The 18,118-nt window shown below is 42.0% G+C and overlaps 1 protein-coding gene across 50 annotated transcripts in view; it reads left to right on the forward strand.

The window, feature by feature from the left end:
* LOC119653867 (sodium channel protein para) overlaps positions 1 to 18,118 on the forward strand; it is a 317,579-nt gene that overhangs the window by 289,432 nt on the left and 10,029 nt on the right. For all 50 annotated transcript variants that reach the window (XM_038058927.1, XM_038058962.1, XM_038058971.1 and 47 more), the window contains 3 exons: positions 9,714 to 9,836; positions 9,986 to 10,180; positions 10,292 to 10,537. In XM_038058927.1, the coding sequence (XP_037914855.1) occupies positions 9,714 to 9,836; positions 9,986 to 10,180; positions 10,292 to 10,537 (564 nt within the window). The remainder of the gene's footprint in view (positions 1 to 9,713; positions 9,837 to 9,985; positions 10,181 to 10,291; positions 10,538 to 18,118) is intronic.

Raw genomic sequence — 18,118 nt, forward strand, 5'->3', positions numbered from 1 at the left:
TTTTCATGCTTCCTAGATTTTTCAGTGTAATAATTGACAATAATATAGACAATATAAATAAATGATAATTTTACAGATATGCTGCTAAAATTGCAAATGAACGATACAGAGTTTACAAATACAGTTATTTACATATGAATAGTGAAATTTAGATTAGTTTAGACTTAACATTTCTAGCGATTGAACAACAGATTTTATAGCGAAGTTAATATTATAAATATTATAAAATCTAGTGCGATTTCTATAAACATCTTAGGAAAATATAGTGATACCAAATTACAACTTTCATAATTGTAGAAAACTATATATATAGAATTATTCCAAAATTAAAATTGTATAATATTCCCGAAAGTTAAAATTAAATTTAATTTTATTTATCTATAGTTATAAAATAATTAACATAAACAATTTCTTCTTTAGGCATAGTTTGCAAGTAATGCAGTATTTATATATTTGAATTTATCCTCGTCATCCATTGCCATAAGTAAAAAAAATAAAACCTGAGGAGAATTAACATCCTTTCGCATCCATCTATAGCACCCAGAATCTTTCACGTTGTCTTTTCCATAAATCTAAACTTGTTTACAATACAAAAATTATCATAAAGTCCCTTCCACTTTCTGATTACTACTTTTTCTCTCAGTATTTCTTGATGCTCTATTATCGATAAATACCCTTCACTTACAATATGTGGCCTACCATTAAGGACATTGCCTTTAAATTTCTAAAAAAAATATTTTGGGTGTTGAAGAGATTTTACCATTTATTAATGAAAAATAAATCCCTTCCACGAGCCTGGAACCATTTGTCACATTACTTCGGGCTAGCCCTGAACTCTCCCGCCTTGTGGAACCTTCAAATCAGGGAATTCCTTTCACCAATGGGGGGGGGGGGGACAGGAGGAAGGGAATTATCAGTTCAAGGGACTCCCTGCCATCCGGCTCTTCCACCAGTCGAGCTCTATCTTCTCAGCAACGAGAAGAACCTAAACGTAATGGGCAACACGACTCCACCTGTCAGCACTCCTAAGCATCTCTTCGAGAATGTTGTCTGGAGAGAGATCCCCTGTGTTTGAATAGAGTTGCTGACGTACCTCATTCACCGTTCACAAGAAAAAAAGAGTGATGGGCGTCGTCCACAACTCCATTGCAAAACATACAATCCGGAGATTGCACCTTTCCAATCTTGTGCAGGTAAGACTGAAAACCTCCATGCCCACTTAAAAATTGGGTAAGGAAATAATCAGTCTCACTATGCTTCCTAAGTTGCCAATGAGCCGCGCAGTCCATCTGCCTCTAGTTTCATTTTGCCAAGCGAGCTGCCACTCGTCTAGGATGCGTTGCCGTTATTGACGAGCAACAACCTCCCTTGGCTCATCTCCCTTGCGCTTGTATATGGCTGCACGCTCCTAGCAAGAAGGGCAACGGGGATCACTACCGCGATCACTATCACGGCCGGTTCAGAGACAGTGTGGTACGCAGATGCCACCCGCCAAGCTCCCCGTCTCTGTACTTGCGCGAGACGTTTACGATATACCTCCTTGCCTGCACCGTAAAACAGGATAGACTGCATGGAACTCATCAGGAAATGTCGACTGCTAGACATAGGACCCCCAATGTTTGCCATCAGCCTACGTAATGCTGAAACTCCAGCTACACCCTTGCTCGCTGATGCTTTGATGTGCTCAAAAAAGCTCATCTTTGAGTCAAAAGTCAGCCAGAGGTACTTTACCGCTGGCTTTGACTCGATTATCGCTTCGCCAAACGATATGGGACGCAGGGTCGGAATTCTCTTTTTCGTCGGTTCGGTTTTTTTCCAGTGCAAAGTTGAAACCATGAGTAGTCATCCATCCGTTTATCCATCGCATTAATATGCCGAGTCTACTTTGCGCCTGTTCGACAGTGCGTCCAGCAACAAGCGCCGCGACATCATCTGCATAGTCGACCAGGCGCGACTTTTCTGGCATGTCGAGTTTAAGCAGACTATCATAGGAAGCGTTCCAGAGGTGCGGCCCTAGGATGGATCCCTGTGCTACCCCCGACGTGACCTCCATCCTCCTCTTACCCTCTAGTATTTCGTAGAGCAGTTTCTCAGATAGTCCCTCAATATCCGTAATAGATAGTTCGGCACGTGGAAAGTATAGTCTAGTATGCTTAAAATGTCTTTCCATCTTACGGAATTAAAGGTGTTTCTGACGTCAAGCGTTACGAGGAGCACCACCCGTCGAATTATCATCCCATACGGGGTGCGCAGGGAATAGTGCCTTTACCATGCGGTCCATCTGCTCGGCCTTAAATGAACAGGTTTTCTGCGAGCCCCCAGCCTGTACGCCGGAATGTTGGGGTGGATCCCATTTTTGGAACTACCAGTCCTGTTCTCGCCGCCATTTCCAGAATTCATTTCCTTTTGGAGTCTGTGTGAGGCATGCCCCATTCAAGTGCCCTAGCATTAAAGTCACCCCCGACCAGAATCCCATCTGTGCCTAAGATAGCGTCTTCCAAAGCATTAAGCCTGCGCCGAAAGTCCGGCATCGTCTCACTCGGTATAAGATAGACACTAAAAAAAGTTATCCCTGACCACCGAATCCAGACAAAGCCGTTCCTTCGGCATTAGGTGAGTACCGTAAGGAGGGCGCCGTCCCGAACCCAGATGGTAGCAGTATCTAATATGTCATAGTGCACGAAACTGGGTCCTTGTTTTAGTACTTCTCACGGATCAGTACTCAATCAGCTTTAGGCTCCGCAGCGAACTGCGCTAACAACCCGTGAACGGTTGCACTCCGGCGCATATTGCTTTGTAGGATCTGAATCATGATAACCGCGTCCTAGCTCTTTCTAGTTCTGCTCTGAAGACTGCACACCGCCCTGAGCCCGCAATGTGCGCAACGTTCTCATCAGTCGCTTTCCTTTTCATTGCAGGTGTTCGCTTTATGGCCTGCCTGACCGCATTTACGGTATGTTGCCCTTCTGCGAGGTCCCTGACAGGTTGCAAATGTGTGCCCATAATCCAAACATTTGTAACATTTGGTTGGGGCGACCCGGATTCGTATCCTACACACTACCAACTCCGTTACTTCCGGACATTCGCGTTTGATGGCCTCTTCTACCTCGCTCTTTTCTGTGAGACAGTCAAGGTCTCAGGATTCCCAGAGAACACGTGGGTTCCAGGCTGGGAACTAAAGCTTTTTCTCCCGGAAGCCCCTCAACTGATTCACAGAACATAATTCTATTCATAGTCTTCGGGCCTAATTCGACTAGGACTCCACCACCCTTCGTTTTACGAATGGAAGACACTTCTGCTCCGTTGTCTTCGGGTTTGTAACGGATTCCACTGAGGACTTCCGCAAAAGTCTTCCCTTCCGTCGGCTTAATAAGCAGAGCTGGCGGTCTAGTCCTCCGTCGTCTCCCCACCTTTTCTTTTGGTGCCTTTACCTTCTTTTCAGCCCTGGAAAGTATCTGAGTGAAATCTCCTTCGGATGTCCCTTCCTCCTTTCGTTTTTTCCTCAGTTCGCTCTGCAATGGGCTGTCTGCGATCCGTTTGGCACTCGTAGTGTTCTCTCCGGGAGGTGCGGTTATTTCTGCTTCCTGCTCCTCTTGCTCTACATGTCCACCTATAATATGATATCCCGTCCAAGAGCTCCTCCAGTTTCATTAACCCGTTTTTCACACCTTTGTTGACGTTTTTCTGGAGGAATGTCGCAGATCTCATGCGCTGCACAACTACCGCGCATTTCTTAAAAAACCTTTCCTCTTCATCTTGCGCCAGAGTAGTCGACAGCCCTCCCACTCGGCTTTTATTCGAAACCATTTGGTTAGTTTTGTGCAGTTTACACTGTGCCTCTTTCTGCAATTGTAGCACTGTGTGGTATGGTCTAAGTTCCTGTCTCCATTGCAGGTGCCGCATCACTTTGCGAGTCCTTCTCTCCGTTTGCGCGTCTCGATGTCTGGTCGGGTATTTCAGCTCTTGTTGCGTCCTCCGCTGGGCGCTGGGGTGAGCGGCGCATTTTCGTGCTGCGAATGAAGGCAGCTAGCTCACTCTCCACTTTCACTATCTTCTCTTTTGGTTTGTTTTTGCTCGCCATTTAAATTGTTTACCAGCGCATCGTGTGGAAGGGAGTGGCCCGCAATAGTCAGGAACAGGTATACCCTCGGGGACAAAGCCCCTACCCCAGTTCTCTGAGGTCTAACATACGATTAGCTGATCGCGGTCTACTAATACTCTTTCACGAGGTCTACTAATACCCTTTCAATGCACACTACCCGACTAAGGTCTGGCTCTTCATACACGCTACAACTACCACCTTGCCAGAGCTAGACTCACATCATCCCATCAACATCGACAAGGAGTTATTGACGGCTCCGGGGACTCCCAGTGTATCCCTGCGTGTATCGGTCATTAGTAGTTCGCTCTTCACCGAAAAACTTTCTCGAGGCTACTACCTTGGACACAGGTATTATGCCAGCTAAAAGGTCAGAACTACTTGTTTGGGCACCTCGGGGACGCCGCTCCCCGTATTGTAAGCAGTCCGTTAAGGATGGCGACCCCCGAAGGAATAGCCCCAGAAGAAGACACGAAGAGGCGAAGACACATGATCTTTTTGACCAATATTCACCAACTTTTCGAGGAGCTAGATGTCTATTAACCTGCTCAAACCTGGTTATTTGTTGCATTGTATGTAGGTCCATCCTATTGAAATTACAGACCCTCCGCACATACTCAACTCGACACCAGTAACCATATTTTTTCGAACATGACACTTGTATCGTGCTTCCTTTTTGGAAAATTCTATCGCTAAACCACACCATGAGATCCGTAATGGATGATGCGCTAGTTTAATAGTTGCTGTGGAACTTTTAAGAGTCCAAAGGCGACAATTTTGTTTTTTACAATACTCTTTTAAGTGGAAATTAACTTCATCCAGAAAGATGGAAAATCAGCATCCAGCTTAATGACCCACTCAACAAATTATATACAAATTATATGGTTTCCATTTACCCCTTCATAGGGTTGCTGAAATGCACGGGAACGAGAGGAGCCCCGCGACTTCCCGAGACGCCCACACTCCTCCTCTACTGTTCTGCACGAAATGCTGTTGGGGCGACCCACCCGTAGGCCATTTTGGGAGAATGACATGCCGCAGCTAGGAATGCAATTGTCGACCCTCATTGAAATGTGATGTTTCCACTACCACTTCCTCCTTCCCCGACCAAGTTTTTCGTTTGTAATAATATCAGGTCAGTCTATTGCAATATTATGAAGCAAGCAGGCGTTGATGGAAGCTTGGGACCTTAGAGTGTCAGTGAGGGTTACTTCCCATATGCTGCTCCCATACAGCAACGCCAAAAAAAAAACACTTGCACAGAATACTCTCAACTTGATCTTGGAGTTGAGATAACTGCATTTCCAGTCCATTCATTGAAAATGATATGCTGACTTCAATTCCTGTACCTGTCATTCCTTATAAGTCCAAATCCTTCCGAATATACTTTCAGCTTTTTCGGTGCTTAGACATTAGGAGCGCGTGATAACACAATTTTAAATTTTTAGACGTTATCTCACTGACAATAGAAGGAAAGCCGGAAACTCTGCAATTGAACGGAAGAACAATCGAAAAACTTATGTCTTCATCACCTTGACAGGATCGCCTATTCACATGGTCTTAGTTGGCGCCATTTTTAGGGTTTTGTTGAAGATAAAACCTTATTTAATATCTGTCCGTCTGTCTGTCTAACTGTCACACGAACTATTCTTAAAAACCGTTGCACCTATTGTGGTTTGTTTGCCTAGAATTGTTTTGCGAATCATCTACATAGAGAAGATAGAGACAAGTAAAAAAGAGGAAGAGAGGAGAATTACTATTAAAATAAAATACGAAATCGGCCAATGGAACCCTGAGGGGCTCCAATTGGACCAAAGTAGACCTTAATTATTTTATGAAAACTATAGTGCCATGAAAATTTATCCTCCAAGCCCACCTCGTTGAATGCAATCAATTTTATATCTTGGCTTAGTAATACACGAATTTGCGCCACTATTAAATATGAAATGGAAAAGCGGAAGCGGATATGATAACCGCGGTCAGATATTGCAAGTCCGGCGCGCAAGTTAATCGCTGAAACCAAAGAGGTTTCTGCGAAGAACTAGACGCACGGCCCCCTCAACTCGAATGCTGCAAGTCATAACGGGCGCGTCACACACCTCTCCTCTTGGCTGCGCTTTCTTAGTGGACGAAAGGCTTTAGTCGAGCCAAGGAGACTCTTTTGACCGTACCCTGACGTTGAGGCTGTAATGATGCCGGCCTCGCTCGAGGACTTTGAAGAGGCCCTCAGTGGCCAATTGAAACAAGTAGCAGGACCTGGGACCAAGAAGGGTAATCTTGGTCGATTATAATGGCCTTCAGCGTCCTGTGCCACCTTTCGAAAATCCCATCGGACTACCGGTGGTACGCGATTGTCCGGTGGCATTTAAAGCCGAGGGGTTTGCCCTGTGGTTAACTCCTTATTCCTTCTTTACACTTAACACAGCATTTTCTTTTTTAGTTCTTTATTTACACTTGTCTCTATACAATTCATTCACTAACGATAACTTTTAGTTTACCTACTACCTTTTTACAAGTCACTCTTAACCAAGGTTGAGCTACTATACTACTATAAGCCCACGCTTGCCGGTCCTTCAAATTTAATACAAAACTTAATGGAAGGGCTTTCCTCAAAATTCCGTTCTTATATTTGAATGGACACTCAAAACACTCCCAACTTCACTGGACTTTCAAAAATAACTGCCTCTGATGAGCGATGGCGTAGACCAGGACACCAGGCAGTTTTTAAGGATGTCGAATTGATGGACCTCGATGCAAGACCAAAATGTCTCGAGGTCCTTACTAAAGTAGGCCTAGACGGAATACCGGTTGTTGCGCCGTTGATGATGATGAAAGTGCGAACCTAAAACCAGCTACCTCTTCGCTTTCAATTATACCAGGGCAAGATCATTAGATATCTTCAGGTAGATACTGGCTATACCGTACCACATCTGACCATCTTTTAATTAAGCATTAAGGAACTAGGAAAGTTAAAGTCAACTCCATTTGTTAATTGTTGGGTTTATCTTTTTGCTCTATTTCATTATCTATCTCTTTTCCAGAGTCATGCTATTTTCCCTACCATTTGTAGTCCATCTGAAAAACTGAGTTCATAGATAATCAAGTGTCATTTCAGAACCTTTTACTTTCTGAAACCATTGAAGGTTTAAAGTTTCAGTGAAATTATGTAAAAAGTATAGTTTCGAACCTTTTTTAGCTGTTTTAAAGGTTCAAGTTCGAAGTTACTTAGGAATAGTATTAAATTCAATGTAGCATTAGTCATTACTAGCAAAAGTTAAGTCTTCCCTCGTTTATAAACTATATATACATAGCCAAAAGGAATAGTGTGTTTCAAAGCATGCTATCATCATCACGGCCAAAGGACATCTAGCTGAATACAAATTACTAACGTCGAGCTTATTCTCTAGTAGTAGTTGATCCTGGATCTATTGGATCTTAGTTCGTTAGTACATTCAGCAAGGTGACGGTGACCCCAATTGTATTCGTGGTTACAACATATTATAATCTGCAATACCACGCAGTTCATATATGTGATTCCCAAAAAAACATATACCTAAGCAGTCGATGAGGTTGAAAAATCGACTGTTTGCGAAGTGGTCAGAGCAGTTGATTGGCCAGACTCTATCCTAACTGAATGTGTCTCTTAGGAGGGACACAACTTCAATCTTTTCATGAATAAGAACTGATTGAAGTTTATATATTTGAGATCAATGCGTCCCTAAATGGAGGGAACAGTGATCATATGGTAGGAAGCGGTGGTGGAACAGAGGAAGGATTTTATTTACCACAAGGAAAACAAGGAACTTCCCTTCAATAAGTTTGCTGGATGCTTTCTAGAATAATGCCAAAGAAATTCATCTTGTACCAGAATGAGATGGAAACTCGTCACCAAAAACTTCGATCCCAATTTGGTTTCGGAAACTACAACATGAAGAAGGATTCCACTTTCAAAATTCAGGGCTACCTATAAAAACCAGCAGAAGTGCCAAAGGGAGTTCTTCGATTTATATTTCGATTGAAGAGAGACAAAGGCAAATCGAACAATTACCAACTATTGGACATTTAAAATTCCAAAGATAAACATCATCTTGGATTTCATCAACGAATTGTGTCACCGTAGCTTATTTTCATCACCAATTGCCCTTGAAAGATAATGGTGAAAAATGGATCATTGATTATAATATGACAATTCCATGACGGATTTCGACGGAGAATCAATGAAATTATAAATAAAAATCATCAAATTGTAAATATTGCGAAAAAATATCTAAACATTTCTGGAGGATAAAAAGCATTTCGACCGCTGAAAAAAAGGATACTTCGTTTATACTTAAGAAAAACTACGGAAATTTTCAACCCGATCCACTCTAACTATTGGAGTGCATTGAAATAGTACAAAAGTACTATATGCAGATCATTTCACTAAAACATCTCAATAACATTAGATTAAATTGTTACCTTCTATTATAAAATCATGAAAAGAATTAGAAGATCTTTTATACTAACATTTACACCATACAAAGATCTTACATTGTAGAAGGAATAAAATGGTTCCTGAAATCTGGTATATGTTTCCAAAATAAAATAAAAATGTTAGCTTACGACGGCAAATGTCTTCTAATTATTTTCATAAAAATGGTGAGCAAACAAACAATCTTCAAAGAATGATATAAAATCATGCAATTTTATGAGTCGGAATGGCAATAGTAATTCAATTTTAAATATAAAATTGAAAACTTTAGAACCTTTAAAGCAATATTACTATGAATGAATATTAAGTAAGAAATTCATAAGTAAATTCCATAATAAGTCGAATATTTAGAAAATATGTAGATATATCGAAAGTTTAATTTATAAATTCATAAATTTTCAAGATAATTTCGGAATAGTTTCAAATTTTCAAACTCTACAATATTTTAACTACAATTTTTTAACTATAGGAAATTATATTTTTTATATTTCATATGCAAAAAAAGCTTTAAAAAATTAAAAATATTATATAAAATATAATATATAATAATGATGTAAATTTATTATTTGTTTAAAGATAGATTTGAACAGATTTGAAAGGATTTCCAAGAGATGTATGACTAAGTACATTATATTTTGATAATATAACTTTTTTTGGTTTGGTTTCCGGATATCTTTATTCAATAAAAAATTATCAATAAAGTTACAAAATCGCTAATTACCAAATGTATTATTTAAGGGAATTATAGGTAAATTCAGAAAAATACAAAGTCAATTGAAACTAATGAATTGTATGGTTGGTACTAAAGTGCTCAATCAACCATCAATAAAGTAAATACACAAATAAATCGCATATTTCAAATAACTGAACAGTTCAGGGAAAGTCTATATACAACTAACAACTATCAGATAAATATATACTCTTTATTATTTCACATAGCCACGAAACATATCATTTACAGTTCGATTGCGCCGGAGGAAATTGCAATTTTGGCAGCAGTGTGTATCATACTCTATTTCAATATTAAAAATTATATTTATCTATATATACAGGCATATTTCTAATAAAAGCTATTTTCTTTCTTTTTTTTCCTCCCATTTTTAATCTTTCATGTCAAATTATATAAAAATATAATAAAAAAAGGTCGTCGTAAATGCGTTGGTTCAAGCTATACCGTCCATCTTCAATGTGCTATTGGTGTGTCTAATATTTTGGCTTATATTTGCCATCATGGGTGTACAGCTTTTTGCTGGAAAATATTTCAAGGTAAAAATAATCTAAAAATTATTTACTTTACTTACATTAAAATGCAATAATAAATATTGTATTTTTTGGCGTGCTTGTGTATACAAATTTAGGATTAGATAAATATTGTATTAATAATAAAACTATTATTTCTTTCTATGCCATTTTAGTGCGTTGACTTGAATAAGACCACCCTTAGTCATGAAATAATTCCAAATAAAAATGCATGTATGAATGAGAATTACACATGGGAGAATTCACCAATGAATTTCGATCATGTCGGTAACGCATATCTGTGTTTGTTTCAAGTTGCTACATTCAAAGGTTGGATACAAATTATGAATGATGCTATTGATTCAAGAGATGTAAGTAACCTTTTTGATTACATAATTTCCTTTTTAATTTCATTTGCAATATAACTTTATAGTTAGATAGATAAATATATCTAAATACTGATTTCGTTCCCTTTTTGGCAGGTGGATAAACAACCTATTCGCGAAACAAACATTTACATGTATTTGTATTTTGTATTCTTTATTATTTTTGGATCATTTTTCACACTTAACCTATTCATTGGTGTGATCATCGATAATTTCAATGAACAAAAGAAAAAAGCCGGTGGTTCACTAGAAATGTTTATGACAGAAGATCAAAAGAAATACTATAATGCTATGAAGAAAATGGGATCGAAAAAACCGCTTAAAGCTATCCCACGACCGAAGGTGAGTTTTTTTGTTACACATTTAGTTTAATGATTTTATAAATTTTGTGTTTTCAATTCTAACAGTGTATTGAAAAAGTTAAAATAATTCCTAATTTCAGGCCATTTTTAAGGTTTTGTGTGAAACAAAACCTTACTAGAAACCTTGTGTGAAACAAAACCTCACTAGAATCGATTTGATGTCTGTCTGTCTATCTTTTTTTTTTATGGACGGAGGTGAAAATCATACAAAGACACTGCCGGGCCAGGGTGCCGCAGGGTGTGGGATTCTCACCCACTAAAACCACTCCCACTTTCTCCTTCTTCCTTCCCTCTCGCAGAACCACCGAAAAGCGTTACTTCGCGGGGTGGACTGCACTTTAAGCGACCAAACCTTCCGTTCTTCGCGTCTTCCTTGCACGTTCCGCTTTTCCAAGTTCCTCCTGTATACTTTTGATTGCGGAGTTCACCGTACACCAGTTTCTCTCCGACTTCAGAATTTCCCCGACGATGTTCTGCGGGCTTAGGTTGATTTTCGGAGAGTCTTCCAGGCTCCTGCTCTCTGAGTAAAATCGTGAACAGTGGAAGACAACATGATCCGTGTCCTCAGGTGTGAAACCGCGTACAGGACAAAAGAGAGAATCATCCAACCTCAATTTGTTCAGATACTTCCTGTAACCACCATGACCTGACAGGAACTGCATCAGATGGTAGTTAATCTTGCCGTGTCTTCGCTAGACCCACTCTTCAATACGGGGAATCAAAGTGTGGGTCTAGCGGTCCCTCTGCGAGTCATCTCACCGTTGCTGCCACTTTTCCAACGACTCTCGCCTTGCCGCCTTTCGATTTCTTTGGCACAGAGAGGACAAGGACCCCATTGTAGATCACGTCCCGCAGGAGAGGACCCAACACTGAGCTCTGTGGTACTCCTGCGGTGACGGTGTACTGCTTGGATGCCTCATCTCTATCGTACCAAAGTGTCCTCTCCGAGAGCTAACTTTCGAAGAACTTCAAATAACTAGGGACATCAGTTTTAGCCAGTGAGCTTTTTATCGTTTACGTAACGTTTACGACATCGATCGGTGAGTGGATTTATCAAAATTCAAATTGTCGCTCCGATAGTCCATCCTTATATTCAATGATAGGGAGCAGTCTATTGTTGATGGCCTTCTTTCCTACCGTGCCGATGAGGCAAATCGGTCGGTATGATGATGGGTGTCCTGGGTACTTATTCGGCTTCGGGAGCAAAACTAGTTTTTGCCTCTTCCACCGGTCGAGGAAAACTCCTTCCACCATGCATCTTTCAAATACGGTGATAAAGCAGTCGGGTCGGGTCTTAACAGCGAGTTTAAGAGCCCCACTGGGAACAGCATCCAGACCGGGTGCTTTGTTATCAGCAACTCTACGACAAATTTGCACCAGTTCCTCCTCAGTTACCACAGGTATGGTGTAAAGGTCCAATGCTTGCTTGTGTTGTTTGCGCTACTCTTTATCCGGGGGAAGAGCGCCATCACGATATCGAGCAGAAGATGCGGACAGGTCGGTTATAGTGTTCGCCGTCTCATATTCTTCATAACCACTCTGTACGCTGTTCCCCAGGAGCTTTGGTTTGCCTCTGCGCAAAGTTCCTTGGAGCATTCTCGCTTGCTGGTCCGTATAGCCTGCTTAAGCCTACCTCAAAAGTTCACATATACTAGCCGTTTCTCGTCGAAGTCCGGTCTTCCTCTTGATCGTTGGCAGATCCTTCTAGCTCGAAAACATGCATCCCGCAACTCCACGATCTCTTAATTCCACCAATAATTTAAGCGTTTTTTACAAACACCCGCCGCCTCGGCTTAGCAGCGTCGCCTGCTCTCGTTATGCGTCCCATCACTTGCTCTACCTTTTCTGTAGCCGCACCACTGGGATTGTCACCTCCAAATAGCACCTCTATGAATGCATCCTCTTCAAACTTTTTCACAGACCAGCCCTAGTTTCCAACTCCGCGGGAACGTACATCACCGCATGGCCCATATTCAATCTGGAGAAAAATCGCCTGGTGATCGCTGTGAGTATAGTGCTCACTGACAAACCATCTCATTCTCCTCGCCAATGTGGTGCTCACAAATGTCAGATCGACTATTTAGTCGGACACTGTCCCACGAAAAGTGGAAATATTTCCCGTATTTACAAGCATCCAGTCTAGCTCCGCGAAAGCCTCGAGCAGAATACGGCCCCTGGTGTTCGTAATGCGACTGCCCCAATCCACGGAACACGTATTGAAATGACCCGCTATGATCTTGCGGTTTCGACTTCTTGCATCCAAGACTAGCACTTCCTGAACATATGACCTACTCCCTCGCATTTTACCTGTCACGGTCACCGGTGCATTTCGCCAGTATGTGGCCAAACTCCAGGGATCTAAAGCAGCGCTTGACGGACACCTGGTCTCTGAGCTCCCTGTGCTTCTTCTCCTAAAGACTTCTCCACCTTGCCGAAGAAATTTTCAACCGTTTTACCCGGAGACTTCATCAGCTCCAGCCTCAAATCTCCTTTTTGAGAGCGTCTGATTCGGCTGAGGTTTTCTCCAAGGTCCATCAGCTCAGAATCAGGTTTGAGCTTCCTAAGAATATCGGTATAAGTCATATCATCTTTTTTGGAAATAATAATTAATTCGGGCCGTAATCTTGTTTTATGTGTCACTTTTTTTTTCGCCAACTTTCGGCCTTTTTGCCTTTTTGCGTTCCACGAAGATCCGAAATAATCATTCGCGCCCTCTCTACTCCTCTTTTCAAGCTTACTGCCCTTTGGATTTTGAGAGGGTATCAATTGTGCTGCCTAGGTGACGCTTCATTGATTTATTCGAGGCATTTTTTTCGTCCTTGGCACTGTTTTACATTAGATCAACTATGTCATGATTCGTCCGTATTCTGACACTGCTCCTCTGGTTGGTTTTCCCACTGGGCACTTTCGTATTTATTAGCCTTCCGGGAGCTGCCCTGATTTCCTTCCTTCAACAAAGTTAATTTCGGAGGAGATCGCAGGATCATCGAGCTTCTACTAAATGGATGAAACACTAAGTCCTGCGACATGTCCCGACCAGGTGTAGTCACCCCACTATGGGCTAATGAATGACCAGTTTGTTGGGCATATTGCCGTGTTTTTGAACAGGCGTTCTAGGGAGTGATATACTCCTTTTAAATGCCTCCTTCTCTGCTAGTTGTAGTATTCGATTCAATGCTGGCCAAGTAATCCACCACCGAGGCCTGCTTGCCCACTCCCAAGAGCCGCCGATACTGGGGTTACGAGTGCCTCCGCCGTGAATTTTTCTTTCGTTTCTTCTTCCATATTGGTTTCTTGTTCAGGATGTCCTTCCCAGAGCCATTTTTATCCACGGGTGGGTGTTTTTCTTCCACATATTCGACCTGCGCATAAGCATGCGCATGCATACACACCTCCAAATGCGTACATATTCCTACGCATCCGCCGAGCATTCTCTTACTCGCACGAAGGAACGCGCTTGATGGGAAGTCTGGCAACTCCGCCCAGGTCCGCCTTTTTTTTTAAGGAGGTGGAAATTTTCAAAAGACTCTGGCCTGGGCACGCCAGAGTGTGGGATTTTTATCCACTGAAAGCACCCCCGACTCCCTCCTACCCCGTGGAACCACCCTTAGATATTACATCACGGCACGGAGTTAACTTACTTTAGCTAGGTCTCCTTCCGTCTAACCGTGGGACTCGTAACCGCGACTTTCTCAGTTCTTCTGCTTTTCGCAGTTTATCCTGGATTATTGCGATTATGGAGTTGACCACATCTCAATCCTCCTGGCAAGCTACCATTCTCTGGACAAAATTTTCTGGTGATATCACTTCATCTAGAGTTTCTTCTAGGTTTCTCCTTTTTTTTACGAACCTAGAACATTGGAAAAATATGTGCGCTGGGTCCTCTGGGACCTCTTCGCAGTTTGGGTAATTAGGTGAGCTGTCTAATTTAAACCAGTATAGATATTGACGACATCCTCTATGGCCGGTGAGAAACTCAGTGAGGTTATAATTGATCTCCCCATGCTTTCTCTCCAGCCAAGCCCCGATGAAAGGGATCAACCTGTAAGTTCAACAACCCTTTTCTGACTGGACCCTCCACAACGAGTTCGTCCAAAGTCATCCTACTATATAATACATATTTCAACTTTTCCAAAACATATTTTCCATAGTATCTAAAAGACACGAAGATTTAAAGAGGACACGCCGGGTGTTTTTTGGGGGTTAGGTAGCAGAAACAACTTCTGTCTTCCCACTGTGCGGGAAACACTTCTTGCATCAAGCACGATTGAAATTTGCTTATGGACTACTTCGTCCTAGTTTTATCCACCAAGGTGAGAGTTTTACTCAAGACGCTGCCCAATCCCACAGTCTTGTTATCCGCAATGGATCCACAAATTCTCTTTGTTCCTTCTTGATAATTCCAGATATCGGGGAGACATCCTATGGAATTATTGACCGAGCCGCGGGCACATCACTTGGAGTGATGTTTGCTCACGTATCTTGTTCATTACAATCCTGTAGGCAGCTTCTCTTGATTTCCATTTTGGCCTTTTTAAGGCTACTTGGATCTCGGGACGGTTCTCCAGCTCCGGATTTCCCACCTTCCCCTTTCTGTTCTTAGAGTCAAGATTTCCCTGTTCCACCTTCACGCTTTGACTGAACCAGAGCTTTAAATTGAATCTTCTCTCGCGTCATCATATCGCAGTATTCGCTATGTGTTTTCTATTGATTGAATTGACTCCATTCTGTAATTCCGTTAAAGGACTTTGAGGCGGTTCATTGTTTTCGTTTCGGTGATGAAACCAAACAAAGATCAAATACCCATTCTGCTGGCCATAACCGGCTTGCTTCAAAAATTTTGGACCTTTAGAGGATGGGGTGGGTTGTGAGCGTCACCCAGCTTAATATCTTGTTAATGTTGGATATGTAGGGAAAGGATTTAATTCAGTTTTCAAAGATATATTCTTAATGCTGGAAATAATTTTCATAGAATGCTATCTTCGTTGCGGTCCCTCGGAAAATAAATTGTCTAACTTGGATAACTTATGAACGGGTCCATGGTACCATGTGGAGTTGAGAACTTCTCCTAAGTTAAAGAGACAGCGTGTTCAATTAAGTGGGTTTGCGGGGTATCGAACTGGTGGCCTAGGGAAGGGGGATAGTCCGTTGGAAAATTTTGACAAAGGGGAGGAAGAAAGGCCGACAACTATCTGAAAAGAATTGGACACCTAAAGTGTTCACGTCGCACATATAAATCGCAGGGAAGTGAGGACTCAGCGCGCAATGAATTATATAAAACGAAATATAATAGAAATGTTAGGATCATCATCATCAATGGCGCAACAACCGGTATCCGGTCTAGGCCTACCTTAACAAGGAACTCCAGACATCCCGGTTTTGAGCCGAAGTCCACCAATTCGATATCCCTAAAAGCTGCCTAGCGTCCTGACCTACGACATCACTCCATCTCAGGCAGGGTCTGCCTGATTTTCTTTTTCTATCAGAGATATTACCCTTGGAGACTTTTCGGGTTGGATCATCCTCATCCATACGGATCAAGTGACACACCCACCGTAACCTATTGGGCCGCATTTTATCCACAATCTGACGGTCATTATATCGCTCATTGATTTCGTCCTTATGTAGGCCACGGAATCGTCCATCCTCATGTAGGGGGCGAAAAATTCTTCGGAGGATTCTTCTCTCGAGCGCGGTCAAGAGTTCGTAATTTTTCTTGCTAAGAACCTAAATCTCCGAGGAATACATGAGGACTGACAAGATCATAGTCTTGTACAGTAAGAGCTTTGACCCTACGGTGAGACGTTTCAAGCCAAACAGTTTTTATGAGGTGAAATAGGCTCCGTGCGCGGATTTCATCGTCGTAGCTGTTATCGGTTGTGATTTTGGACCCGAGATTGGAGAAATTATCAACGGTCTCAAAGTTGTAGTCTTCTGTTTTTATTCTTCCCGTTTAACCAGTGCGGTTTGATGTTGTTGTTGGTTGGTTTTTGGTGCTGACGTTGCCATCATATACTTTGTCTTGCCTTCATTGATGTGCAGCCCGAGATCTCGCGCCAATCACCGCCTGCTCGATCTGGATGAAGGCAGTTTGTACATCACGGGTCGTTCTTCCTATGATGTCGACATTGTCAGCATAGACCAGTAGTTGTGGATCAATTTCTCCAGGGCCAGATTAAAGAGGACTCATCATAGGGCATCCCTTGTCGTAGACCGTTGTTGATGTCGAAAGGTCTTGAGATTTCTCAGTTACTACAACCGTCAGGTCATCTGAAATCAACGTTGCTCCTTTTGGCACACGAATCCCAGGCACTCCCATCATACATCATGTTTATGAACCACTAAGGCCTGGTCCCACGAACCAAATTGAGGACTTTGTTTGAGATCCCGTCCAACTCCGCAACCTTGTTATTCCCAATTCGTCCACAAATTTCCGGTTGTTCCTTCTCCGTAATCCCCACGTCACTTAGGAAGATTTTCGCCTATGCATCTCGTTCATATCAACCGCGTAGGCAGCTTCCCACAGTTTCGCGTTTGCCCCAAAACGCAATTGCTTATAACCGTTCCGCTTACTTTCAAGCTTGACCTTTTTAAGGCTACTACGAAGATCGCGGTAGAGTTTCTCTACTCCCGATGTTTCGCCTTTCCCCTTGCCTTTACCAAAGTCTCCTGCTGTTCTTTGCATCGAGATTTCCTGATTCCACCAATAGTTTGGTTTTTTACTTTGGTGAAAACATCATCACGGCTTTGTAGCATTACATGACTCAGTTACACGTTGACACAACTGGCTCACCTTTTCCAGTGTCCTTTTCTTTGGGCCGTGATTAAAGCTGAGCCTTAAGTGGAATCTCTTCCCGCGTGATTATATTGCTTTTCTTTCTTAATCGCTGTGCGTTCTTTATTGATAGAATTACCTCCATTCTGCAACTCTCTTACCGGACTTTGGCTTGGTTCGTCCTTTTTGAATATGACGATACAATAGTGTAGAGATTGGTTCTTTTTCAGGTATAACTTCTGGGTCAACTCAGGAGATGAAACCAAAAAAAGATCAAAAGTCCATTTAGCTGGCTGTAACTGGCTTGCTTTAGGAATGTTTCGTCTTTGGAGGATGGGGTGGGTATGGGCATGAACCCGACTTAATTCCTTGTTGGAATGGGATATGCTGGATAGGTAAGGTAGAGAAGGGACTTGTTTTACTGTGGAGATAGGCTTTGCTTTAGTTTTCAAAGATATGTTCTTAATGCTGCAAATCATTTTCATACCATGTCATTTTCATTGCTTTCCCTCGAAAAATAATTGCCTTATTTGGTTAACTTATGAAGGGATCCATGTTGCCATATGGAGTTGAGAACGTCTCGTAAATTAAAGAGATATCGTGTTCAGTTAAGTGGGTTTGCTGGTTTGCCAAACTGGAGGCTTAGGATAGCGTCGTGGCATTGTTGGTCAATCATGGTTTGGATAGTCCATTGAAAGGGGAGGAAAAATGGGCTCGAGCTATCTGGAAAAAATATGAGAAGGGAAGTAATTATGGCGCACATTTAAATCGGAGGGAAGAGCGTTT

This window comes from Hermetia illucens, chromosome 4 (assembly GCF_905115235.1).
Source record: "Hermetia illucens chromosome 4, iHerIll2.2.curated.20191125, whole genome shotgun sequence".
NCBI classification, from domain to species: Eukaryota; Metazoa; Arthropoda; class Insecta; order Diptera; family Stratiomyidae; genus Hermetia; species Hermetia illucens.